Source organism: Copadichromis virginalis, linkage group LG18, assembly GCF_057382275.1.
Source record: "Copadichromis virginalis isolate Kocher_CV1m ecotype Utaka linkage group LG18, C_Virginalis_male_GT1.1, whole genome shotgun sequence".
Classification (NCBI taxonomy): Eukaryota; Metazoa; Chordata; class Actinopteri; order Cichliformes; family Cichlidae; genus Copadichromis; species Copadichromis virginalis.
Window position 1 is genome coordinate 13,379,823 of NC_140635.1, and position 26,137 is coordinate 13,405,959.

Below are 26,137 nucleotides of genomic sequence, written 5' to 3' on the forward strand. Positions count from 1 at the left end.
CTAGAGCAGTACAGAGATAACGCCATAAACGTCACGCCTAAGTAAAAGAAAATCGTGAGTAGTAAAGAATAACTCAAATGAGCAATACCAAGATGACAAACAAATAGATCAATAACATTTAAACAATCTCTGTGCTGATGTAGCACTTGGAATTTACCAGGCCTGTAACCAAAACACTGTGTGATCATGACTCACATTATTTACATGAAGTGTATTATTATAGGAGTGATTAGGTCATGATTAAATCCTTTCCTAAGGATGAATTTGAATTCTGCCCATTTTCTCTGTTTTTGTTTTCTAGACGTGTGGACTTTTTCAGCTGTCAGGAGATTTTCACAGCTATGTGTTTTGCACAGAAATGTGCAATAACGTTTAATGTCCTTTTCCAGTGTCCTGTCAGTGCAGTTCCACTTTGCTTCCACTAGAGGGCGAACTGTTACTGCAACTGAGCAAATCTGTTACAGGTAAGCAGTGTTTGCATTTTTTAGTGATGGCTTCGGGACAAGCTTTGAAACTACAGGCAACTTTACAACACCAACTACAAAATTCTACAACACCAACTACAAAAGCAGTTCATATTGTTTTCTAAAAAACAATAAATAAATATATAAAATATATATTTTCTCCTATGGATGAGTTAAACACAAACCATAAACTGCACAAGTGCATGAAGTACCAACTCTGCAGTGACAGTATAAATAAAATTATTGACTCGTGGGGGTTTGCTGTTTGCATTTTGTACTTTTTGCAAATTCTTTGTACAAAGCAATTTTGGCGTGCATATAGTAAGCAAGCATTCACGCAGATATCCAAATGTGTAAACTACATATGTTTATTCTGGATACAGTATCATGAAAAATATGGGCGGAAGGTATTTCCTTTGTTTCCTGAAGGAGTTTCAAAACAATAAAACCACAGCGGTTGAAAACAAAAAGATTTGTGCTATACATAAAAAGAAAGAACGAAAGCAAGTTCTGAGCTTATTTGTGCATCTTGTTTGCCTTGGCCAGCTTGATAAAACCTAAAGCCCCACCTGGATTTATCAAGTATAATTATGGGGGTTGTCAATATTCTCTGTTAAGCCGGGTTTTCTGCTTCAAGTTGTATGCGTGGTCACATATAATGGGGCATTTCACAGGTCGTGACTCCTCTACACTAAATGATCCCTATGAGTGACGCCTATTCCAATCAGAGACATTATCAGAGGATCATGAAGATAAATGGTGGTTAAGTGATTAAGGTGTGGCTACACATTAGACACTTAAGAGCTGTGGTTTGTGGGCCAGTCAATTGGAAATTAATTTCACTGACTGAAGCGGTATAGTTGGTGTGTGTTCTGTGTTCTTTTAGCTGCAATTCAAGTAGTGTGAAAGAGACTTAGCTGTAGATTCGACTCAAGTATGCAACCTTCAGTTTGCACTTTACTGTGTGGTTTTCTTGCACATATAAAATATATTCCAGCAGAGAATCTATATTGCGTTATACTGCATGCTGTAAATAAAAGAATCATTCAAATTATGGTGCTTCCATAAGATTTTAAATTAACACTGGGAAACATAACATGCACCTGACCAGGTGATGTGTTTGGCATAAGTTACCACGGTAATTTATCACAAGCACTTCTGTGACACAGAAACTACAACTTTAAGCCCAACATAGCTTAGTAGGCCATTAATCTCACTTTCCAGTACACCCTTCAGGCCATAGTCTTTGTGGAGTTGAGTCTGGCAGTTTGTAAAGTGCCTGAAGTGAAATGTAAAGCACTGAGTTGTTTTCTTTTCTCTTTTTTCTTTGCATGTTTAACAGACAACTGTGTTAAACTTTCTTTAAAAAAGCGTAATGCTGACAATGTACATGTGCATGTTTAGTTTGGCTACAAGTGTTGATGTGGTTGTAGTGGCTCAAGAATCACTCTTAGAGCTTAAACATTCATAAAGTATCATAAAATACAGATAGTGCATGCTCAGACAGTGAAGGCAAAGCTGTGACACTATGTGAGAATGTTTAATTAAATTGAAAATATTTGAAATTATTTCTAATAATAAAATGTTAATAATTTTAGCCTTCTTTTAAAAGGCCTTTGCTAGCAGCTATATGTTCATCAGCTTTCAAGAGCCTTTTGTAAGTTGAGCCGACTTGAAATTGCATTTCCCATAGCACTTGTTAAACTTTCCAGACCATCTCTTATCGTAATACAACATTCTTCCTGAAGATAACAGGATAATCATCCTGTTACGATTAGAAATGTTGTAATGTGGGAATATTGGTATTACGTGATTCATTATTTGGTGATAATGGTAAGTACCCCTGCTTTTCATCTTCCAATAAATGGTCTTTCCCTGCTGAGCCATCTGCTTAGTTATGAACTAGATTAAGAAATGAAAGTTAGGCATAAAACAATAGTTAAATACAACACAGTCATAAATACAAACCAGATCTTTGCCTTCTTTGCTCAAATGTGGTTAAGGAACACTGAAAAGAGGACATTTCATAAGAGTTTGCCTGAGTTGACCAAAAGTTGGTAATAATAATCGAAATAATCGTGCTTGAGATTTCCCCTCAGGCTCCCCTCAAACAAGCCACTGCATGTGTTTATACTCTTTGCTGCTGAGGGCTGTCATCCATCAGACGAGCTTGGCTTCTGCTTTGGGTCATATCAGTTTCTCTTTTGTACTTATCCACTGGTGTGGCGAATGTCCACTGTGCATCACTGTGTTTGCGTCTACGGGCAACAAACACCCCTCACTCAAAAGTTGGAACACACTCCCCCGCATACGAATAGCAAACTGGCTCTGTAACGCTCACCAAACTCTAATGCATTCGATGGTGTTTCTATCATAACGAGTCAAAACCCATCATGGCAGATCCTGTAGCATTATTACGAGGGTAAAAAGTAGTCTTTCAGTCAGAATCCATGCGTGGTGCAAAACCTGACTTTCTGCCTTCCTGATATGTGTAATATCTGTGTAATGATAACATCTACTTTGAAGTAGTCCAAGATTCACAATACTTTTTACATAACAGGCTTCTCATTTTCCAGAGTTTTGTAACTAATACCTAAAGATGAAACCCTTGGGGGAGTCCCCTACAAAAACAGGGGGTAATTATGGTTATGTAACTTTCTTCCACAAAATCCAAAACCATGTTATTTGTTCAGTGGTATAATGTTGGATCTTATCTACTGAAACTTGTCATTTGAAGGGCAGAGCTGATTGCATAATACATTAGAATAAAATAAAACCGCTAGGGGAAAATTAAAATCTCCAAAAATGCTCAACGTAGCCGCATTATATGGACAAACGTATTGGGCCACATGTCTTAGTCTTTGAATTTAGCTGTTTTCTGCCCCATTGGCACATGCATATAAAAGATGCTAGCCATGCAGCCTGCCTTTACAAACATTTGTAAAAGAATGAGTCATTCTAAACAGCTCAACCATAGTAATGCTGCAGGATTCCCTCCAAGATACTCGACAATTGATTGTCAGTGATATTATTGCAAAGTGGAAATGTTTAGCAACCACAGCACCGTAAAGTTACAGAGTGAGCTTGATGAGTGATGAGGTATATATTGCTTAGAAATTTCAAAGCTCCTCTGGCGTTAACATCAGCACAAATCCAGTGCACTGGGAGCTTCATCCTCTGGTTTTCCATAGTGCGTGGTCTACAGCTGTAATGTGCCATACTCTTTGGTCCATAAAGTTTAGCAGTGTTGTCTTTCATTTCAACTCTAATCCCGCAAAAAAAGTGCATATTTGGTCATTTGTTTTGGGTTTTCTAGTGTGCCAAATGTGTTTGAAGTGTTCTCCAAGTGTTCTCATTTTCTCCCTGAGTCTGCAATACATTTTTCCAGACTCTGACAGACAACTCTAAGTGCCTGCAGGTGTAAAATTACTCATCTATCATTAGAGTCAGCTTCGTGATTGACTGGTGACCCGTGTCTTGCCTCTCACAGTCTCACAGTCATAGCTCAAACAAAATCCAAGCCCCCGCAACACTCAGCAAAGTACATCGCTGATATATGGATGGAATAAATTACAGGTCTGGGACAGGACAGGAATATGCATCAACCTAATCTTACTATCCACATCACTACATAACATGCACACATAGATTTGTCTGCCACTGTGGTCTGTGTCAGTTCTGCCATCACAATCAGGTTTTATTTTGATGCTGCAATAAATGTTCTGTGAAATTGGCCATTAAGGTTCCCGGAACTTCTGGGAAATTGTTGCATCTCTAGAGGTGGCTTTGTGTATGTTTATATATGTTTATGAATATATAAAATCTCCTTATTGCACTTGCAACTGGCTACTGAAGGTCTGATGTCCTAACCTAACATCAAAAGACAATAAAAAATACTTGTTATTGCAGAGGCCTGTAAGATTATAGTAAACTTACGCCTGTTTGTTGTATTCATGTCCTGGTTGATTTAATGTTGACATGAAAAGCAAAAAGGCCGAATCATAGTGACGTTTGCGGCACAAATCAATGCCCCTGAGATTAAAGAACCTTTTGATCATGTTGACACGGTTATTTTTCCTTCCAGAAAGCAGTCAGTTAAAATTTAAACCTCAAATGAATTTTGAAGGCCTCCTCACAGGCATGCTTCTAAAAGAAAGGAAGAGCGGAAGGAAGGAAAGAAAGGACGGATTTGCAACTCCTTGACCTTTGCTTCAAAATAAAGCAATAATAATAAAACTGAAAAAGAAATAGTAGAAGCTAACTTGTTTTGGATAGCTTTCCCATGTGTTTGCTTTCATTTTTCCTTTTTTTGGTACACTGCAGTTTACAAATGGATCGTTGCAAGAGAAGTAAATGTTAAATCAGTATCATTATTCAGTCTGCAGCGAGTAAAAAGCCCTGTCCTCATCTATACTGCTGCTTCTTTTTTTTTTTGTACTGCGTGCCAAAGTAAAGTTTCTCACACAATGATAAATGTATTCTTGGAGATGTTAAATGACAGCGATAATGAAGGGATAAAACAACATATCACATTGTCTGACGGGAATGCTGAAGACAACACTGTGCATCTTTGCACAGACAGAGTCCAAATAGCTTTGGCAGCAGACCATCATCTTCTGACAAATACTCAATACCAGTAATCCATCAGGATTTTTCAAATATGCAGTCACATACAGGAACAGAGCTCGGCATAGCCAACAACCTTTTTTTTCTTAGAAAGTTACTCATTGGTTTGCCAATGAATGTTCAGTTGAATTGTACTGTGATCAAACCCGCACATCTAACATGAAATATTCACTGCAAGACCAGAATTGCCCCTCCAAAAAAAAAATAGAGACAATTTAATCAGAGCAATCTGAACGTATGTAAACGTCTTTAGAGCCTGGGTGGCATCAAATGCAGATTCTTTCTTTACGACACATGCAGGTTGCATGTGGGAGCAGTAAATAACTGAAGTGAGCACAAGTATCCTGCAGGCACAAAAGAAAAAGAAAGGGACAGGTCAGTGGCACGCTTCACACCGAAGAGTGCTATCAGATGTCCACTTAGCCGCTTGAGGCTCATTAGTACCTGTCACAGGGCGTTCAAAAAGAATCCTTCTAAATGTGCCGCAGGAGCCTCTTGTCAGGAATTAACATGGGTGGATATGCATAGATGGATTCTGGCAAGTATCTTTAATGCAAAGTTTATCATCTGTCAGAACTTAATATGACTGTAGGGAAGATGCATGTACATCCTGATGTACTCTTACAGCTCAAGTTTCCCACATTAAAGTCAGGTTTTCTGAGAATACTGAAGAATGTAAACAAGCGTTTAATGTTGCGCTAACATGTATCCCTACACCGCACATATCAGACTAATATTGCTTCTGAAGTCAATATATCTGAGCCTAAAAGGCAATTATTATTGTCATGTAAGGTTGGGCAACATTAATGTTATATAAACCTGCACTTATGACTTGAAAATACAAAGACTTGTTGTCTCTTTTTTATGTCCCCTTTTTGGTAAGATTCAAGGGTCAAAATGGAGTTCTCATATTTCCGGAAGGCCTCGTGAACTATGCTGATATAAAGTCTTTATGGGCCGATAAAACTTTGCGTAACACCTGCAGGGAATTTCCACACATTTAAGAGTAAATGAACAACAACAAACCTTTCGTCTTTATTCTGTGATAGACATCAAAATGTTTCTTTTTCTATAGAAAAAAACACCATACATTTACTGTGTGCTCTTAAAATATAGGTGGGGGTGTGAAGATTTATGTTATCAGATGAAAGGATTACAGTGTTTGAGAGTGATTCAGTCAAATGAGGCTTTAAGATGAATTTATCAAGCGATCTAAAGGAAAATCTTATGTTTGTATGTAGTAAATATGCTGTTAGCGTGTCAGAAAGATCTTATCAAGCTACACAATTGCCAGTTTCCAAAGAAAGAAAAGACCCAAGAAATGGGAATGGTTTTCTGTTTTGGAATTTTAATATTCAACTAAATCCTTATTTTTCTATTTAAAGGGTAATTTATTTTGACATGAACAGAAATGTCTTATTAGTTGGATATTTGACTTTTATGGCTGTGGCAGCCACTGCTCTGATTTTGCAGTTTGATACAATCAGCAATTATGCAAGAGCACTTATGCTCCAGTGCAGAAGCCCTTTGCACCATAATGGCTGTGTGGTAATAGTCTGCTCCTGCTCAGTGGAGAGTAGGATACTTTGTTTATTTAACCTCATTACTTAATTATACCTATTTAATTTTCTCTTGCATGTGGTGGCCAACTTGTAGATTTTGTTGTTTTCTTTTGGATTTTTAAAAATATCTACAAATAGTTTTATCAATAAAATAAATATAAAATATGACATATGTGGTATACTATTAGCAGTGCTGTGCGTATATTAAAAAATGTCAGTTTTGCTTCTATGATTGTGTTTTTATCCTAATGTGTGTGAATTTAGATGAACTGCCTGTGCCGTCTGTATGTTGTATAATATATAATAACCATATTTTTTTTAGTGTTATAACTGATAATCATTTTAATATCTACCAAATTTGAGAGTGATGGTAAAAAGAAAGTACGCTTTCATTCAGTTCTAAAGTTTTATGTATCAGTTCATGATTTAAAAAAAAACCTTAGATGACACAACACAACATGTTACACTGTGCCATTATTTATTTAACAGAAACAAAATCAAAATAAATCAGAAGCAGTGTGTAGAAAAACTAAGTAAAACCCACGATTGATTATTTGGGCAGCAATAGATTGAAGTAACTGTTTTCTGTAAGATTCATCGATCTCTTATGGTTGTAGGGGAATTTTGGCCCACGCTTCCTTACAGTGTTGCTTCAGTTCATTGAGGTTTGCAAGGATTCATTTATGCACAGCTCTCTCTCTCCTACCACCACTACATTTCAAACAGGTCTGTGCTTTGACTGGCCCATTGCAACACTTTGATTTATTTCTTTTTTTAGCCATTCTGTTGTAGATTTGCAGTTGTGCTTAGGATCATCCTGTCGCATGACCAACCTTTGACCGTGCCAGATGACCTCACATTGATTATAGAGTACTTTGATATAAAGATGAGTTCATGGTCAACTCAGTCACTGCAAGATGTTGGAGATCCTGTGACAAGCTCCAACCTCTACCACCGTGCTTGACAGTTGCAATGAGATGTTTGCGCTGTGTCTGGTTTTCTCCAAATGTGATGCTGTGGATTATAGCCACACATTTCCACTTTGTGTTATCTGTCTAATTATTTCAGATGTTTAATGGTTTGCTTAGGTGTAACTTTGCCAACCTAAGTTGTTCTTTTAAGAGAGAATAGACTTACACACTATACACAGCAACCCTTCCAGACAAGCCTTACTAGTTCAGTCTTTTTCTAATTTTACTATCATGAATTTTTAGTTAGCAGGTTGGGTCCATGTCTTCATGTTGTCAAGACCAAATTTCAACCTTACCACCCGTATATCTCAGCAACAGTCAAGATTCACAGTTTAGATGTTACCTATGTAACTGTCAACAGCCACAGATTCCCAGGGATCATTGCTGTAGATATTCACCTAAAGTTTACCAAAAAGGTTCCCATGTTCAAGTCTGTTATTCTGTTAATGTCATTAAATACTGTTAAGTACAAGGATTTCCCCAGCAGAACTTTTTGGACAAGTTACGCAAGTAAGAATGCACTTAACACCTTCATTCAGCAGCCATTCAACAGTATTTCTCAATATGTAACTGTCAGTGTGACAGTTACATATTGAGAAACCTTTAGAGTACAGTATGCCACACTCCAATTACAAGAGCCTCAAGCAACATAGGAGTAAATGTTATAGTTAGAGACGTATATTTCAGATAAATAAAGCATAATGTAGACACTAAACATTTGTTTAACCTCCGCCTTCACACGCCGGCAGTCTGTTTGAATGCAACTAAGGCAGGTGTGGCACTGACAACCACGTGAAAGATATGAAACGAAACAAATAGGATTTTGTTTTAAAGAGAATAAGCACAAACTTTTGCATTTATTGTGCATTTATTTAAGCGTGCTCTAACTTGGATTTTTTTTTGCTGGTAATGACTGACTGAAAAATTACATGATCTAATGCGTGAACTTTTTTAAAGGCACCAAAGTAGGGCATGTCAACAACATGAGAAATAAACTGGGATCCACCTAGTTACTGGAAACTAACTGCTGTCTTTGTTTGATCAGTATTAGGGGACATGTCACTCTTTGTTTCACCTTTTATCGTTATATTGGCCCAATCTTGTCTTTTTAATCAGCGTGCATTGCATCTGACCAGCTTGATCCCTCATAGACACGTGCCTTTGCACGAAAATGCAAAAAGTCAAGTTTCTATCAGTGCAAGTTCATTCAAGTGTTTTTACTTTTTTTTTTTTTTTTTTTTTTTGGAAAAAATCAGCAAAACATAAAATTGCAATGCCAATCAAGAAACCTGAGGCTGACGCCTTAAAGGCATTCATCAAACAAGAGTTAAAAAAAAGTCTTGGTACAAAGGTTATGGAAATATGATACTGCCCCTGAGTGTCTTTATAAGAGTGCTGTGCCTGCACAAGTTGATAGACACAACGTTAGAGCTTCAGTCTACACCTGGAGAACAGGAGGTGAGTTATCATATTCCTTTTTTTACAAACAGACATTGCGCTTGGTTTTCACATGAATGCTTTACTAATTATAGGTTTATTTATTATCATTTAATTTTATTAGTATAGTAATATTAGTATTGCATTTGATTAGTTTCAGTAAGTTTTGCAGTATTTGTAAGAATACCTCAATGAAAGTAATGATCTTATAACACATTTTGCTATAAAATCATTTAAATAGATAATAGAATAGATTCAAATAGAAACTGATTTGTTGTTTATTTGTTTTGAATCTTGTTTCCTTAACACATTTGGGCAATGGATGCATATTAATTCACATTTTGTGGTCTAATGGCCAAAGCTAAGTAGTCCTATTTTTGCAAATAGGGTAACATTTCTTTACCAGCTGAGCTTAAAAGATTAATGATACATTTCGGTAACAAGTCCAGTTAATGTACAATATTTGTTCAAGGTTCAAGGTTTGAGATGAAAATCATGAACGCATGGGAGGGGTTGAGGCACCATAACCACAGAGTGATAAGGCCTATAATGTTGATTGCAGGGAAAAACTTATATTTCTTATATGTATAAACCTGTATTTTTTTTTTCAGCGCTGCCACAACAGACCTCGCCATGCGGTTCAACACTCTGTTCTTCCTGCTGATCCTTTCCTGCGTCTGTCTGGCATTGGCACAAGGTACAGCAATTTTAAAGAAAGAAATCTGAAAACAGTGTCATATATGCAGCATGCAATAAAGAGGCATGAAGAGATAAAGGAGGTTGTTTTATTGCTGAAGTGTGTGCGTGGGTAGATGTTGCTTCACTGCGTACTTGTCTTAAACAATATATCTTTGTTGTGCAAATTTGATCATGTTGTTAAATGGTGATTTTATGTTTTCAGTGCCCTATGATAACTGCTGTCTAAAGTATGTGAGATCAATGAAGCCCGCTGCTCAAAAACACGCAGTGAAGTACAGACATCAGATGACAGATGGAGGCTGCAACATCCCAGCTGTAATGTAAGTGGATGTACAACAAATAGTGACGTTATTATTGTTAAATAAACAGTCACAAAAATGCTTTTCTGGTTGTGTCTGTACTGTAACACCCATGACATGATGTCTTTAAGGGGGTTCCTCTGACAAATACCCCTTCATTGTTATATAATAATAATGATAATTACAGTGAAACTAGCAAAAATCTAAGTGGAAAGTGAACGTACATACAAAACTTCCATTTTAGCACTTTAACACAGCAACCTCTCTGAACTCGCAGTGATTTTTTCTTTAACCCATGTCTGTTTTATTTGCATGCTAAAAATAATCCTCACCTGTGCCAATTATCTTTCAGCTTCACCATGAGGAAGGGCCGTATCATCTGCACAGACCCAAACGAAACGTGGGTAAAGGATCTGATGAAAAAAATTGACGAGAGACCATGGAAGCTCAGTGATATGGTAATCCCTAAAACCATTTTGCGGCCTGAGGATTTGCTTGCGCATTTGAAAAACTGATGTTCACACTGTTGTCTCTGTTCTTAACAGCGACATCGACGACATTCAAGGAGAGGCTGAGGGCAGCTGCCAGCTAACATTGGCCCCCGTTCATCTTTCTGCCATCTGCTATCTTATAAACGAGCAATGTGTGGTTTTATGGTGGTTTTTATGGTGTCTTACGGGAGGCAGTTGTGGAAGCCTGCCAAGAAATCTTGTAGCATTACTTTTGCTTTCACTCTGTGCAAATATAAGGGTCAAGCGCTTAAAGTTTCGGCACTTTGCTCTTTTTGGGTTGGACTCTTCGAGCTAAATGGCCACAGAAGAATTAATATCAATGCATGGCTGGAAATATTTCAATGAATTCACTGAAAATATTTGCTACTGTTTCTTGCCTTTTAAGACATGTGATATTCAACAAGCTGCTTAATAATCTAAATTGTCATTGAGTGTAAATGTTGTACTATTTAGAATAGCTGGCTCTTATGTAATGTGTCCAGATGTCTTTCAAACACAAGTCTTTAATTACTTTTTGAAATCAGCAAAAATAAAATAGTCATAATTTTGTCCATGTTTGAAATGTTAATCTTTTCATATATTTTCATGTATTTTGTTTGCACGTTTTACTACAGTATATATACTCAAATAAACATAACTTTTTGTATCATGGTCACAGAGGCTTTGATGTTTTCTTGCTGTCACACAGTTAATCACAGTATATGCAGAATGGGATGAATTTAAGTCTGAGTAAATAAACAAGTTGGACTTAAAAACCTTTGGTAAATGCATATTATCATATTATTTTCATACTGCGTACCATCCGTGCCAGTATTTATGTCTACATGTGCGGTCTCTTCAAGAGATTTCACGAGGCTGTTTTAATGCTCCTCCCTTACTTAATTCAAATAAAACATTTCTAATCCTGGGTGTGCAGTCCTAAACATCAGTTTTAGTAAACAGCCCCAATCATAAAAGACCTTGACGTTTAACTACTACTTCAATAATACAAAGAAGGCTGCAGTACAGAGATTACTATTAAAGTTTATGTTAGAGTGATGGATGCACATGGTTTGCCATTGCATGCTCTGATAGTCTTTGTCCACCTCCAACAAATAAAATTGCTGCATTCTCTATTTTTCCTTTTAGTGGAGCTTCAAATTGCACAAAATGCACAAATTCTTCAGTTTAATAATAACAAAATAAGCGACTGAAATATCAAGATTTAAATCCTCTGACACAAGGAGGGAGACAAAAAGGAAATTCTTGAGAAAGAAATCAGGCACAGGCAAATCTTCAATGAAGTATCTGTGAATGATGATTAACAGCAGTATGATCTGATTTGACAGTGCTGGGCACATTCATTGATCTGTGCTACTGCTGAGACTTGCAAGTGATAAAATCTCGCTGTGAGTAATGTAGGTGCTTTCACACAATGCTGCTCTGCAGAGACCTTTTTTTTCTTGCATGCAACAAGATGAAGCAAGTTGGTAAAGTATGGCTCATGTACTAATTTTCTTGTGTTTGTTGATTAAAGAATTAATACGAACACTGCCGACAGCTAATGTGCACGTGAGAAAGAAGTGAGAATGATTGGTATTGCTAAAAAAAACCCAAAACTTTTTAGCACAGGGCAATCGAGATTTTAAAAATCGAATCTTCCTTGCATGCAGTCGAAGTATTTGTTTGAAAAGGTTGCCAACTTAGCTGAAAGGCAAAAGTGATGGATAGTCTGACAAATACAAAATAATTACTGAGACATCAGTGGCATAAAGAATATTGATGGACATCCAAAATTGCATCGAGTATGATTAGTAGTTGTACCACCATTGGAGGTCAAAGAATTGGGTTGCAGCTTAAAAAGGTTTTCGTTGCTGAGGCTTTGTTCCTTCGTGTTTATACAACAGTAATGCTGATGAATGTGCATGCTGAGGCAGAAAGAGCTGGCTGGTTGGCAGCCTGAGCAGAAATTTTAGCATCTTTGTTTAAGGGGGGGGGGGGGACATGAAATCAAAACATGTGGAAAATCACTCTATGCTGAAACAAAAGTGATGCATTACAGGAAAAGTGGTGTTTGAACACATATTAGAGAAGCAGAGGAATTTATGTTTTAAAAAAACTTGAGTAGAGACTTTTTTTCCCCTGTTCATCTTTGCTTTTTAACTGCTGCTGGTAAGCAGCACTCATCTATTTGTGAAGTCATTAAAATACAACGGGAACATAAATGTGTGAATCCCATTCATCATTTGGTTCATTTTGTTTCCAAAAATTGCAAAGTGAAACAGATTTGGTGCCAGAGACATGAGTGATGCCTATAAATCATGGTTATTATGAAAATGTAAAAAAAAGGGAAACAAATCAAGTACCTAGATGAAAGAAGTTGCAAAAGATTACACATAGAAAAGTTATTTGAAATTGACATTATATTTATTACTGTGATAATTTAAGACTTTAATCAAACTCCTAAGCTTGTCACCACAGCTACTTACTTTCACTCTGACCAGTGAATGCAGTGAATGAAAAATATTTGTCTAATATGTGACACAAATATGTAACAGAACTGTAATGACTGGACAAACGTGCAGTTTCAACCACCAAACACTCTTTGGTAGATTTCCCATCAAAGAATGGCCTGAAGGAAGGAAATCACAACACAACTTTGTACCTTTTATTTATGAGAGGTGTGAGAGTGCTATTTCTGAGAGATGTCGGTTCACATTAAAAAAAGAAAGACTGAGGCAAAATGCAGAGATTTAAGAATACATGGACTTTTACATATTTATTTACTGAACTTGAAAGTAAACTTGCTGTGCTTATTTTGTGGAGAAAAAGGAGAACTTGAGGTGTTTATCAAAGAAAGCTTGGTGGACTCTGCAGCACTATAATGGCCCAAGAAAAAAAGAATTTAAAACAACCAGAGTGCTTCATAGGCAACCAAAATAAATACATAAATAAATAAATAAATAAAACAGATCGAGGATATTGTGGGAAATCTGGAGCTTCAGTTCATAAACAAAGGAGATAATTTGACTTTTTCTCCTTGGCTCTGGATGAGAGCTGCAATGTTCACGACACAGCACATCTTTGTATGTTGGATAATGACCGGCTTTTAGATCATGCATGAGCTGGCATCAATGCACTCAGTGAAAGGGACTACAAGAAGGAGTGATTTGTAAGTTTTGATAGGCTCGGGCTGAAATGGGACAAACTTGTTTTACATGTGTTACAACCACTGGCTGTCCAAATGTGACAGGGAAAACTTTTGAAGCAGATCCAAGATGAAGTGACTAAAATAAACTTTTGATCTACCTTTATATACGAACAAACAATTTCAGTGATAATGTTCAAGAAATCCAAATACAAAGCTTCTCTCTGTAATGATCACCTCTCTGGGTGATCCAAGGCGGCTTTAATCTATTTGTTCAAGACCAAAATAGACCAGATGTCTCTTAGTGAAGAAGAAAAAATGAAAAACCTAAACTATGTGCAGTAACAGTCTACAGAAAGTTTTTGAAATTTTGCAAAAGAAAACATGGCCATTTGTTCACAGTTGGTTGTTGATTAAATAGTGAAATGTTGGTATTTTACTATGCTATTTCACAATTTCATTACTAAATTGTAATATCTACCCTTACCAGTAGTGGTTTATAAAAAAATAAAATTAATATTGATCTGAACTGACTTCAGTTTATTGGTGCTTCATATGGGCCCTTGGGAAAATTTCCCACCGCTGGTCTAAGTCAATAATTTTCAGTCATGCTGCACCAATGCGCTGCCCAGGAACTGCAATCCATCAATTTCTCAGCTTTCTCAGCCCAGAATGGTGACTGACCTACCGTAAGTCTGCTTATGAGGCGGTGTATTTCATGCTAGCATAACATGCACACAACTGTGCAAGTATATGGTTTAGCATCAAACCTAATCAGACGCTTAAATCACCCTCACACAGCTAAACATGAACATTTTTTAAAAGCTAATGGCTAAAGCTAGAGCTGGCCAGAGTACAGATCTAGCAACCTAGGTATGAGCAAAGCGTCAAAGCACTAACTGGAAAGCGGACAAAAGACAAAACAGAGAAGAGGGTGGACGTCCTGTCACACTGGTAAAGGATGTCAGTAACTGACATTTATTTTACAAAAATCTTTTGCAACTGCTTATAAGACACTTATAAGCAGGTAAAGGTGACACAGCACACAAACTCCTCTTCAGTTGCGCTAACTTCCAGTAGCAGAGCCCTTAAGTTGTTGTTTTTTAATTGAGAGAAGATCCTCTAACTTAATACAGTTTTAGGAAAAGTATAATGTTATTAAAATAATATTTTGCATTAAAAATGGTCAGTTATGGCTTTTAGAAAGAAAATGGAAATCTGCAAAAATCAGTGTCGGGAGATCAGACTTTAAAAAAAAACTAAAATTGGACAGAAAAATTGCAATTGAGAGAACTCTAATTTCAGATATAAATCTCTGTGTCTACTTTAAAAGTAAACATTGTTGGGCAAGCTACACATTACTGCGTCAGCAAGGTAATTTTGCTTTGTAATTTTATTTGAAATGAATAAATATGGAATTCATTTTTTTTCAAAGTACAAAGAGTTAATAAAACAAAGAATCTAAGCTTCGGGAAAAGATGAATGAAAACCCTACAAACACATTAAAATCATTTATAAAATTCAGATATAAGGAGTATTATGATCTTGTGAAACAAAACACAGAAACATGCACGTATTGTTAAAACCAATCAAGACTTTGCTCCTTTAAAAATGAACATGTATGGGTTTTGATACTTCCACATTCCTGTTACCTTACCGATGGATGAACCTGGGTCATTGTCAGCCCTCATAATATTTCTGTCAGGCTCATTTGGCTTAAATGCTCACTTCGTTAAAGCTACAAAAGAGTGCCAAGTATGGTCACAGAGTGTGTCGGTGTGTACACTGGCATTTACAATAACGTCCTATCCAAAAACAACTCAAAAATGAAACCATTTCACCCCTTAAGCAGCTCCATATGACAACAGACAGATAGATAGATAGATAGATAGATAGATAGATAGATAGATAGATAGATAGATAGATAGATAGATAGATAGATAGATAGATAGATAGATAGATAGATAGATAGATAGAATTAGCAGTAACAAAAAAAGATAAAAGAAGATAAATAACATGAAAAAGTATGTAAAATAAAAAAAATAAAGACATTTATGGTGCCACATTCACTGGTCTGCAGGTCTTTATTGTTGAGCTAGGATCCTAGTAATTGTACCCCTCTTCTCATCTCATGGTTGTTCTTCAGGAAACTAAGCCAAGTTTTCCAAAGCTGTACTCTTTAATTTCTTTAAGAAACAAAAACTACATGATGACACAGACCACAGAGTAGCGCTTGTTTAGCAAGCCATCTGAACCTGCTCGCCATCTGAGTCTGTTCTGAGACTCTCTGGTGCATGTCTGAATGTAACCCACAGCTTCCACAGACCTCCTCTTCTGAATTCGATGTAGCAAAATCCGATATGCACCAGTAATGGGGCTCTGCAAGTTTAGGTTGTTGTTGAGAAGATGAACTTTGGTGATGCCAAGATCCTCCAGCATTGCTTTTAAATTTAGATCATCTGACGTCAGGATGTAGTTGGGTTCAGCCAGATGAAAGGGGGTAGATCTACAAGGTGCATAGGCCTGAGGGTATTCAATGCCTCTCATCCAGTCACTCTCCATGATCTGTGTCATAGTTAGGCGATCCAGTGGAAGTTGCCTCAAGAGGCCCTTGATAATATCCTGGCATGACTGGGGTACATAAGAGGGGATTGTATAAGAGCCCTGCAGGATGCAGCACTTAAGCCTGCCTGTGTTACTGGCTTTAAATGGCATTGTGGCAGTCACCATAAAGTAAAGCAAAATACCCATTGCCCAGATATCTACGTACTGACCAATGTAGCCTTTCTCTTTAAACAGCTCAGGGGCTGCATAAGGTGGAGAACCACAGGATGTGTAGAGGACATCGCTGAGGCAGCAGGATGTACTAAAACCAAAATCACCCACTTTAATGCAGTATGTGCTGGTGTAAAAGATATTCTCAGCCTTCAGGTCCCTGTGGACGATATTATTATCATGCTGGAAAAAGAGAAAGAAAGACTGTTAAAGTTATTTTACAATTTAATAACTGACAGTAGTACTTTTTTTAAGATATGAGAACTTTAATACAAACACATGAAAGTTTTTAAGTGTCACTTGTTTTATTTTCCAGCAAAACGAAACCTTAGCAATGATCAGCTGAACGTTTCTCTAAACTTACCATATATCTGACTGCAGACAGGACCTGTGAAAAGACAAGCTTGCTCTCCAGGTCTGACAGGCGCCCCCTGGTGCTGATGCGGGAGAACAGCTCTCCTCCGCTGGCATACTCCATCACCAGGTAGAGCCTCTTGAATGTTTCCACCACCTCATACAGGTGTACTATGTTGGGGTGGGCCAGCTTCTCCATGCAAGAGATTTCAGAGGCAAAAGGACCCCGAGAGCGTTTGTCCAAACGCGCCTTTTCCAGGACTTTTACAGCTACTCTTTCTGTAAGATGAGAGAAAAAGGCAAAAAAAGCCAACAAAAAAAACAGTGAGGAAACCAGAAAACAACGTTTTCCCGTTTCTTTTCTACCTTTTTCCTGTATTCAATCTTCTTTATCTCTGCATAATCTGCTATAAAAACGAGTTTCAGCATCATTGTCATATTACACCACGTACACTGACTGCTAAGCACAAAACAATATGGATTAGTGGCTGGCTGAGATTAGCTGTCTTCTGACATCTGCAGTGACCCAGACTGACTGAAGTGATGTCTGTGCATTCAACTGATCTAACATCTAACAGGTGAATGAGGTCATTTGGCACAAAAGCCCCCGTGTACTTTGCAGCATATATAAATAACAGAGATACTTAAGAAAGACGTCCCTTATAAAATGCCTGAAAAGCTTGATTTTACATCTTTATCACATTCTTGTAGTACATCTTTTCTTTGGGAAATGCAGTTAATTAGGATCAATCGGGCACATATTTATGTATTGAGTGCTGATAGCCAAATACAACTCAGTTTATTGCCCGTGTTTGCTTCATGTATGAGATAAATGGCAGACGTAGCTTTTTCTGAGCAATTCAACATTACACCTGCACTTTAATTGTATATTTTTTCTTCAGTGAATGTGGATCACACACTGTTTTCTGCTTTAAATAACATAATATTATTTATGATAACAACAGGAAGTAAAGCAATATGTAAACTGGATTATTTCTGATGTAAATATGTGATATAATAACAATTTTAAATTTACAACCTATGGTCATTTCCTACCTGATGACCCAAGATGTGATAATGAAGGTAACAAAAGACAAAGCATCAAAAATCTCACCTTTGGTCAGGTCATGAATTCCCAATCTAACCTGGGAGAAGTTGCCAGACCCAATCTCCCCTCTGAGCTCGTAAAGCCCTACTCGACGTCCAAATATCAGGTCATTCATCACCTTTTCTGAATGGGTCAGATCATACAAGGCCTTTCCAAATGCCGTGTGCTGCATCGCTGCCTCATCCCCTGTCTCATTCTCTTTTGTCCCCGCCTTTTTGCCCAAATTTGGAGACATCACGGGAAAAACCTCTTCCTGGCGAGGAATTGTCTTCAAGTGAGCCCCTGAGAAGAAGAAGGGAATCCAGCTGTTATCATACTGTGAGATGCAACAAGAGTTACTTTGAATGATTATTTCTGTATTGGATATGATCTAATTGACATGTACACATAAAATGCAATCCTGCAGTTAAAAATGTTCAAATCAAACAAAAAAAACCCCATCTTTGTACTCACATGTTTTCCCTTTTATGTTCTTTTTACTCCTTTCTACGTTTATGGCATTATTTTTGTTGTTTAAATACATGATTCTTTTCGCCTGGCACCAGAGAGTCCTCCAAGTTTCTTTGTTTTCTGTCTTGTTGAATATTTTAGAAAATTAAAAGTTGATAAATTAACAAGAAAATAAATTTCCACAAAACAGCAACCGGAGGAAAAAGATTGTCTGAACAAATATGAGCAGTATGATAGGAAATGAAAATCATCTGCAGGCATCAGGAAAAATGCTCAGAGAAGAAGTTTCTTAGATGATGAACCGCTTGTCCAGATGCTGCTACTGCACCAGCTCTCGCCCTACGCTGCAGTGTGTCTCTCCTCGCATATAATCTGGAAATACAACATAACGCCATGTAATCCCAGCGTGTTGGACTCCTCCCACGCAGACAGACAATAGACAGGATTTGGAGGCTTCTTTAAACTCTAGACATGAACTAACCTCTGTATATCCTTGTTAGGGGTCAGCCAGCTGGGGCAGGGTGATTACTGCATCTTCAGCTGGCTCAGCTGGACATGCATCCCTCAGATTGTAGCCTTTATTGAAGACAAGCACGGATCACATTTTGACATTACCAATTAAACATTTTACCTAAACAATTATCATACTTGTCAAATTGCGAACAACAGCACTGATAACTCAAAATACTCATTGTTTTCCAATAGAATTGCAAATAAAAAATACAATCCTACCCTCACCTACAGTCAGCTAAAAACTAAAAACAGTGAGAATAGAGTATGCGTGCCTTCTTTGCCTTGTTACTAGGCTACAGAGCAAAGCAGTGACCCAGACATTGACCATGACACCAGACAGACACTTGGCCAGACAGCCCACGGACTGATGTGTGTTATCAGTCAGCCCCGTCAACCTCTGCTACCCAGGCTGGACACGGGGACCGTCTGGCAGTCACCGTGCATAAGCTGCTTGTTCGTGTCATAATCCAATCACAATCTCAGTGATCATCCAAGCACGTGTATTGTAGTCTTCTAATAAAGAAGAGATCTGTCTGGGAATGTGAATTAACTACAAAGGGACTATTTCCTGATACAATATCAGGATTATGTTACAAGAAATTTGTGATCTGTCAGAATATGGTTAAAATTACATAAGATGAATTTAATACAGTTGTGTGATTGAAAGGTTTTTTAATGGTAATCCAAATGGGCCAATGTCAAGACTTGAACCTATTGCAGTTTAAAAACTATAAGAAAGAAAAGAAAAAATGGTTTATGCTTCCTCTTCAAATATTATAAAACGATCTATTTAAAAACAAGTACTCCAAAGGTTTGTAAGTATTCCTGTGTATTTTATATTCAAAAGAACTTCCCAATGTGAGTAAAAGAGGCACGCACAATGCTTTGAAAGACTCTTAAATGGACGCAAACTGAAAGTCATTCTCACCAATAACATCTGGAGGTTTTTCTACTGCCACAGTCACCTTTGAACTGATTTTATTTTGGCTGTTTCCAAGTTTAAACATAAAAAACAAGCTCAAGTATCCTCCATCTGTGGAGGAAATGGTGGGATCCTAATACTGGGCATTGTGATCAGACAGCATGCCAAAAAGCTGCACTATATTTTGCACTGATCAGCCATAACATTAAAGCCACAGACAGGTAAAGTGGACAACCCTGAGTATCTTGTTGGAAAGCAAAGATCTGCTGGAAAATCTTTGGTCCTGGCAATAATATGAATATTATTTTGATAGATAGCATCCACCTGGTTACCCCTGGTGCATCCTCCACATCCTTCAGCCCTGCATGTGCTTAACTCATCTGGTTTGTTGTGGCTGACCAGGATGTGACTTTTATAAACAATCTCCCATAATCTTCTTTATGTGTGACCCAAACTTGATAACCTATGTGACCAGATTGCATTAATACAAGCCAGAAACTTATTTTGAAAACCAAAAGCAAAGCAACACACCCTTTGATCTACATAATCAAATCAAGTAACTACTAGGAATGTAACATTACCAAGATTATAAGAGAATTTCAAAGAGATGTGTAGTAAATTAAAGAAAGGAATCAGCAGCTGAAACCACCTTAATAAAGGTGTCTGAGCGCTGATGGTCTTCACGTTGATCCGCTGATCCTGGTGAAAATGAGGGGATCACATCAACACATCAAAGAAGGATTAACACCTCGTCGAGATACTAATTAAAAATGAGCAAAATGTCAAGATTACCACACAGCTGAACGCTAAAGCCAAGATATCTGAAGAGGAGAGAGAAGGCCTTATTGACCTGACGAAGCACCCAGATCCACTTTTATCAGAAGTAATATTGACATAAACTTGTATCTCTACAAGTTTATCTTGTAAGTACTTAATCTCTCCACTTTCAGTGAAGATTAAAAGCAGAGGGTAGTTCTGAGGGGTTTGGCCATTTGGTGTCATGTTGAATAAACACAAAGGTGCTGGAGTTTTCTAAAGGTGAGGCTCAAGCCCCCATGCTGATTGTGTTTATGTGTTTGGGACAGATTTTGTTTTAAGTCAGAGGTGCTAAACACCTTCCCCCTGAGATAAAAGATGATTAATGCCTTTGAATGAGCGACACTTTAATGACTCAGGGATACTTAAGCACTTCATTAGCGTGAGCTGAGGCCCGGTCGACACACTCGAGCCAGTGTGTCCTTACAGCAGGAACAGAAAAGCTGTAGAGATTTCCTTTGAAGTTGGCTTCTGGCTGGAGAAGCATGGAAATTTGATTAGCTCTCACTTTTTTTGACACCACCCCTCTTTGAGGATTTTAGGTGACATTTGGGGCTAAAGCTCAATCCCTTATAAATATCTGAGGAGGGCAGAAGGACACTCAGGATCTGGCAACTGAGGAGTAGATTTGGACTAAAGCCATGGATATACAGCAACCTTTCCTACTCTTTCTGTGCGTCCTCCACTTGACCTGTAAGTGTTGTTTGCATTTTCTTTTCCACTGCAGCTGTGATGTGTAGAGCAGAAGGTAATCACTGACTCAACTGACACAAATTCGCTCAGATACACAAATGATCGCCTTTTAAATGTAAGTAGCTGAAGGTGTGATGCTGAGATCAAGGATGGGTTAAAAATTAAATTAAATTAAGATTAAAAGTAATATTTTTTGTTAAAGTTTTCTCCATAGAATGATCTTTTTCATGAATAAAAGACTTGGAAGAAAATCCTGTACAGCTCATCTGTAACTGAAATGCAGTTCCATGTTGAATCACCAGGGGAAATGTTGTGTGCTGCTTCTTGTGTTTTCCAGTGATGGGAGTGCTGAGCAAACACGTTGACCACAGGAACCTGTTTACACAAAGAGTATGCTGCAAGAGGCAGAGCCACTTTGTGTACATTGGACAAGGCAAGGAAACACATTCCTCCACATGTTTCAAAATCCCACATCTTTCCACTGTACCCTCTATAGAAATCAAAGCAAGGTTTCCTCTGATGTGTTAAAACAGGTTAAAGCAGGCCTTGAAGCTAAATGATGAGTTTAGACTTCTGCAGTTAAAAGGATGAACATTGTGTGCTGTCTGTCTTTAAATCGGCCTCGTTTTTCTTTCTTCAGATATTTTAGGAAGTCACATCAGTGTAGATGTAGGAATGTGCAGATCACATTGTGGGGCCCCAACAACACCATCGTATGAAGCAGGGAAGCAGCAATACTCAAAATATTCTTCAATGCTGGACTTCCTCAAGAGCAAAAAAGTAAGTGAAAGCTTGCATTATCATAAGAATAGCTGCAATAACAATATGGAAAAAGTGCTGCTTTGTAAACCATTAGCCTAACATCTGTGGGGTTACTTTGCACAAACTTATCATTTATATTATTTATAATGTGACACTAGCATTAGCAAGGTATTAGCAAGTGCTTAATTCATCATTTATATATCATTACTGCTACTTAGTATAACATCTGTTACTGTTACACCATGTACAGCTATCACTGTTACTACTTCACTGCTAGTTAGAATCGTAATCATTATCACAGTCATAAGAATATATCTATATTTATAAATGGCATACTAAGGAGGAGTAATGCTATACAAATGATGAATTAAGCGCTTGCTAATTTTTCACTAAGCCCTTAAATATACCTAATAGTGTCACATTGTTATAAAGTGCTCCCCTATTCTCTCATAAGTCTGAAACTACAATAAACGCGCAGGTGAGTACATGGGAACATGTTTCTACCGGTCTGATTCAAACAATAATTTCCCCTTGGCTCAATAAAGACGAGGACACGTGGACCCGCTGCTTCTCAGAGCGCAGGTCCGCTGAACCACCTGCCTTCATGCGGCGTGACTCAGGTGTGTGAGCCGACTGGGATGCGCGTGGATCGGCTTCTTCTGTTCGAGGGACCTCGAGAAGTGGCGGTCATCGAGGACTGTCACTGTGAGATCAAGCTGGCCCAGTGCATCCGAGTTCCCGGACTGAGGACATACTTCTCTGAAACACCGTATGAGACAGTCATTGACGTGGGAGGATGTTCCCAGTCGAGAGGATCCCCAGGTGTGTCTGTGTGTGTGTGGGGTGAGGGGGGGATTAACAACAGACAAAAAAACATGAGGAAGACGTGTTTAAGCGAGCATGAAGCCGCCAGTAAAATTCCAAATGACTGATTTGGAAACAGTCAGTTTACCTTTTGTCCCACTTTGTAGGGCAAAAGTATTTTTCTATTTAGTGCATATTAAGAGTCAGGAAGTTAATCAGTAATAATTCTGAAATAAATTAACGCACATAGATTCAATACACATATATTATTAATGGATAACCTGACAGCTACAGTTTAATTGACATTGCCTATGTAATTTTGAGTTAGAGAGGTCTGAAAAAAAAACCCCACACACGGTTGATGAAGAGATGTTTCCCCTTTATGCACCTTATCAAAAAAAAAAAAGTATTAGAATTCTGCTTCTGGGACCAGACGACATCATCCCGTCTATTTAATATTTCTGCTTCCCATCACAGATCATAATCCTGTTACTTTTATTATCAATCATCCACAGATGGATTCTCCTGTGTCCCCACAAAGTTTGAATCAGCCTTGGTGGAAACCCCTAACGAAGTGGATCTCATACAGACTGTGGCAGCCTGTGAGCTGAAGGAAAGCTGTTACAGGGTTCGATACGTGGAGTATTATTATGAAACAGTCCACCATGCAGAGGGAGTCAAAGAAGAGAAGCTCAAAGTAAGTGTCACCTACAAGCTATTACTACAACTGTAATTTTCGACAAAATCCCTACCCTTCGATTTTAATTTCAAACCCAGCCCTTCACAATAAACATAATTCCTTCTTTCATTAGCCCCCCTGCCACATTTCACACTGCAAGAAGGATTCACGCTTGGTGGCAGTTTCACACTCTTTTGTAGTGAGGTCAAGAGGAAATGGGGCTCTAGCCAGGTGCCAGACAATAATTAAGTATCTTTGTTCACCGCAGATAAGTGGAAGACTGCACTTAATCAAAACAACACACTGGCTGGCTCCGTGCATCCTGGGTGTGAAGTAAATCAGCATGGCCTGCATGCGTATTCATGCACAAGCACAGACTTGAGGCTTTGATTGTTGTAGGAGAGCAGGAATCTCTGGCATAATTTTAACTTCTTTTAAACTGCATAAAGAAGGCGAAACCAGGTCAATACTCCCACAACACTTTACTGTTTCTTTGCACTTACAAAACGTTTCACTTTACAACGACTTATTTAATTCCCAGCCCTACTGATGTCAGAAAAAAAATATTTGAAAGCACCATTACACAGATTTGTATGCCATGCTTAAGCAAATAAGGATTAAACACCAAATTCACAAAAAGCTTTCCACCAGCTGTACAACTGCAAGGTAAGTCAGTATCTGTGATTTTTAACATCACATTTATATAATAGACGGTAAGGATTTAAGTTGAAGATTGGGTTTGGGTAGTCTGCCATGTCCAAGAACCAAAGGTGCGAGTGGAGCACCAACACAAATGGCCTCTGCAGGTGGTGAATCAAAGCAGTGCTAAACATGCTAAGCAGCAGCTGGACCCCAACTCAACTGGGTAAATATTTGCGAGCAGCTGTGAGCTGATTCCTCTTTCTCTCTGTTGCTAATTTTCTTCAGGAAATAGATGTGGGCAGATGTTTGGGAAGCTGCACTACAGGAAACCGATGCCTTCTCAGGTATGTGTGAACACAGCTGCTCCACACCGCCTCATGCACACCTCATAACAATTACTTGTGAGCTCTGACGCCTTCTGCTCTCAGCATGTTGACTTTTGGGTTAATTCCTACACCAAATGTTCTTTTTACACCTTCTGCTTTATTTTGAGATGTTTGCAGACAACCAGTGTTATTGCTTTATCTTAATCATATCAAAATAATACAAAATCCACCATCTAAATTTACCCTACACTTTGTAAGGTAAATGCTAAAGAGGTGCAGCATTTAAGAGATTTATTCAACCACCACCCAATGCAAGGTTTATGGCTAAGTTAAGAATTTTTCAGCATTTTTCATGTTTTCACTAATTTTCACAAATTTAATTTAATCAAAAATCATATTTTATTGATAACATGTAAGAATTTATATCTTCTTCTAGTTTACTGTTTTACAAAAAAAGGGAGGAAAATTTAGCACATTATTATTTTTTGATTAAGGTGCTGACTTACAGTTATTAACTTGCCTTCCTAAGCAGAAAATTCAGTGTTAAGTATTTTACTTTACCAATTTATTCTTAACAAACTCAAGTGTGCCAGCTCAGATTTTAAATTTTAAAAACTGGGTTTCAGTTTGTTATTTGCCCAAAAAATAACAATCTAATTTTTACTTAGAAACAAATTTTAGGCAAATTTGTCAAATATTTTTCTTCTTTCTTCTTCGATGAAGTGGAAAGACGTTGTGCATATATAGACATAGCAAGATCCACAATTATCCTATTGTAACTTTCTGTACTGTACAGAATGGTACAACATGTGTGAGTCGAAATACTTGTACATATTGTCAGTAAACTAGATACAGAAATTATATTTAGTTCTATTTCTGTACATTTTTCTATAAAAAAAAAATGTTTTGAGAGATAAATGAAATGCTGCCTACTTATAGCAATAAAGTGATTAGTGATTTAATCTTTTTGTCTTCTTCTATGTTTTTGTTGCAGGAGTCCATCCGATCCAGAAATCTGCCACTTGTGGTCCGAAAGACAGTCCAGTTCCTGTGTTCCTCAGGGATATGAGAGCCACAGCTTTGTGAACCAGTATGGGCAGATTCGTACAATCCTGTCCATCACTTCCTGCCATTGTCGAAACTAATCACAGGCCCCTCTGCTGGAAAAAACAAACAAACTTGAAAGACTTTAAGAGGTTGCCACAGTTGGGCCCCATATTTACTGTAGCCCATTGATGACCCCACGGAATAGTGAATATTAAAGTGAATTTTTATTATTGTATCATATGTAATATATGTAAGATGCTAAATTTGTAAATAAATTTAATACAACAATAAACGAGGACTTGTGCTTAAAGCATTGTACAAATACTGAGAATGCAAAAGAAACATGATGGGAAAAAGTTAAAGATTTAAATCTAAGATCCACGATCTAATCTGAAAAAATTAGTGTGTGATCCTCTTTTTAATTCATGTATATTTAGTAGAATTTGTATAAAAAAGTATGTAAGCTAAGACAAAAATTTATAATTGTGCTATAGTCTTTGAGATGATTGTGAGTCAGTTAAATCTGAAATATCATGAAGAACAAATTCT

General features: G+C 37.6%; 3 protein-coding genes across 3 annotated transcripts; 2 read left to right on the forward strand and 1 right to left on the reverse strand.

Moving 5' to 3' along the window:
* Positions 1–314: 314 nt before the first annotated feature.
* On the forward strand, positions 315–25,868 carry pnhd (pinhead). Its single transcript, XM_085439741.1, has 7 exons — positions 315–464; positions 21,666–21,761; positions 21,969–22,108; positions 22,636–22,912; positions 23,410–23,591; positions 24,501–24,559; positions 25,536–25,868. The coding sequence occupies exons 2-7, from the start codon at positions 21,668–21,670 to the stop codon at positions 25,684–25,686; spliced, it is 903 nt and encodes a 300-aa protein (XP_085295867.1). The 5' UTR covers positions 315–464; positions 21,666–21,667; the 3' UTR covers positions 25,687–25,868.
* LOC146687417 (C-C motif chemokine 5-like) lies at positions 9,016–11,221 on the forward strand. The gene is made up of 5 exons (XM_085438840.1): positions 9,016–9,081; positions 9,672–9,757; positions 9,962–10,079; positions 10,411–10,516; positions 10,604–11,221. Exons 2-5 carry the CDS (start codon positions 9,694–9,696, stop codon positions 10,631–10,633), a joined length of 318 nt encoding a protein of 105 aa, XP_085294966.1. The 5' UTR covers positions 9,016–9,081; positions 9,672–9,693; the 3' UTR covers positions 10,634–11,221.
* On the reverse strand, positions 15,900–18,524 carry LOC146687418 (serine/threonine-protein kinase NIM1-like). The gene is made up of 4 exons (XM_085439146.1): positions 18,388–18,524; positions 17,941–18,216; positions 16,837–17,105; positions 15,900–16,655 (listed from the first exon to the last, which is right to left on the reverse strand). The coding sequence occupies exons 1-4, from the start codon at positions 18,455–18,457 to the stop codon at positions 15,900–15,902; spliced, it is 1,371 nt and encodes a 456-aa protein (XP_085295272.1). The 5' UTR covers positions 18,458–18,524.
* Positions 25,869–26,137: the final 269 nt, after the last annotated feature.

Excerpts from the sequence above, each read along its gene's own strand:
- LOC146687417 (XM_085438840.1), top strand. The coding sequence starts at position 9,694 with ATGCGGTTCAACACTCTGTTCTTCCTGCTGATCCTTTCCTGCGTCTGT. Across the intron at positions 10,080-10,410 it reads TGCAACATCCCAGCTGTAAT|CTTCACCATGAGGAAGGGCC; the intron begins GTAAGTGGATGT and ends ATTATCTTTCAG. Across the intron at positions 10,517-10,603 it reads CATGGAAGCTCAGTGATATG|CGACATCGACGACATTCAAG; the intron begins GTAATCCCTAAA and ends TGTTCTTAACAG.
- pnhd (XM_085439741.1), top strand. The coding sequence starts at position 21,668 with ATGGGAGTGCTGAGCAAACACGTTGACCACAGGAACCTGTTTACACAA. Across the intron at positions 21,762-21,968 it reads CTTTGTGTACATTGGACAAG|ATATTTTAGGAAGTCACATC; the intron begins GCAAGGAAACAC and ends TTCTTTCTTCAG. Across the intron at positions 23,592-24,500 it reads TCAAAGAAGAGAAGCTCAAA|GAAATAGATGTGGGCAGATG; the intron begins GTAAGTGTCACC and ends AATTTTCTTCAG.
- LOC146687418 (XM_085439146.1), bottom strand. The coding sequence starts at position 18,457 with ATGTATTTAAACAACAAAAATAATGCCATAAACGTAGAAAGGAGTAAA. Across the intron at positions 18,217-18,387 it reads GAACATAAAAGGGAAAACAT|GGGCTCACTTGAAGACAATT; the intron begins GTGAGTACAAAG and ends TCTTCTTCTCAG. Across the intron at positions 16,656-16,836 it reads TGTCTGCAGTCAGATATATG|CATGATAATAATATCGTCCA; the intron begins GTAAGTTTAGAG and ends CTCTTTTTCCAG.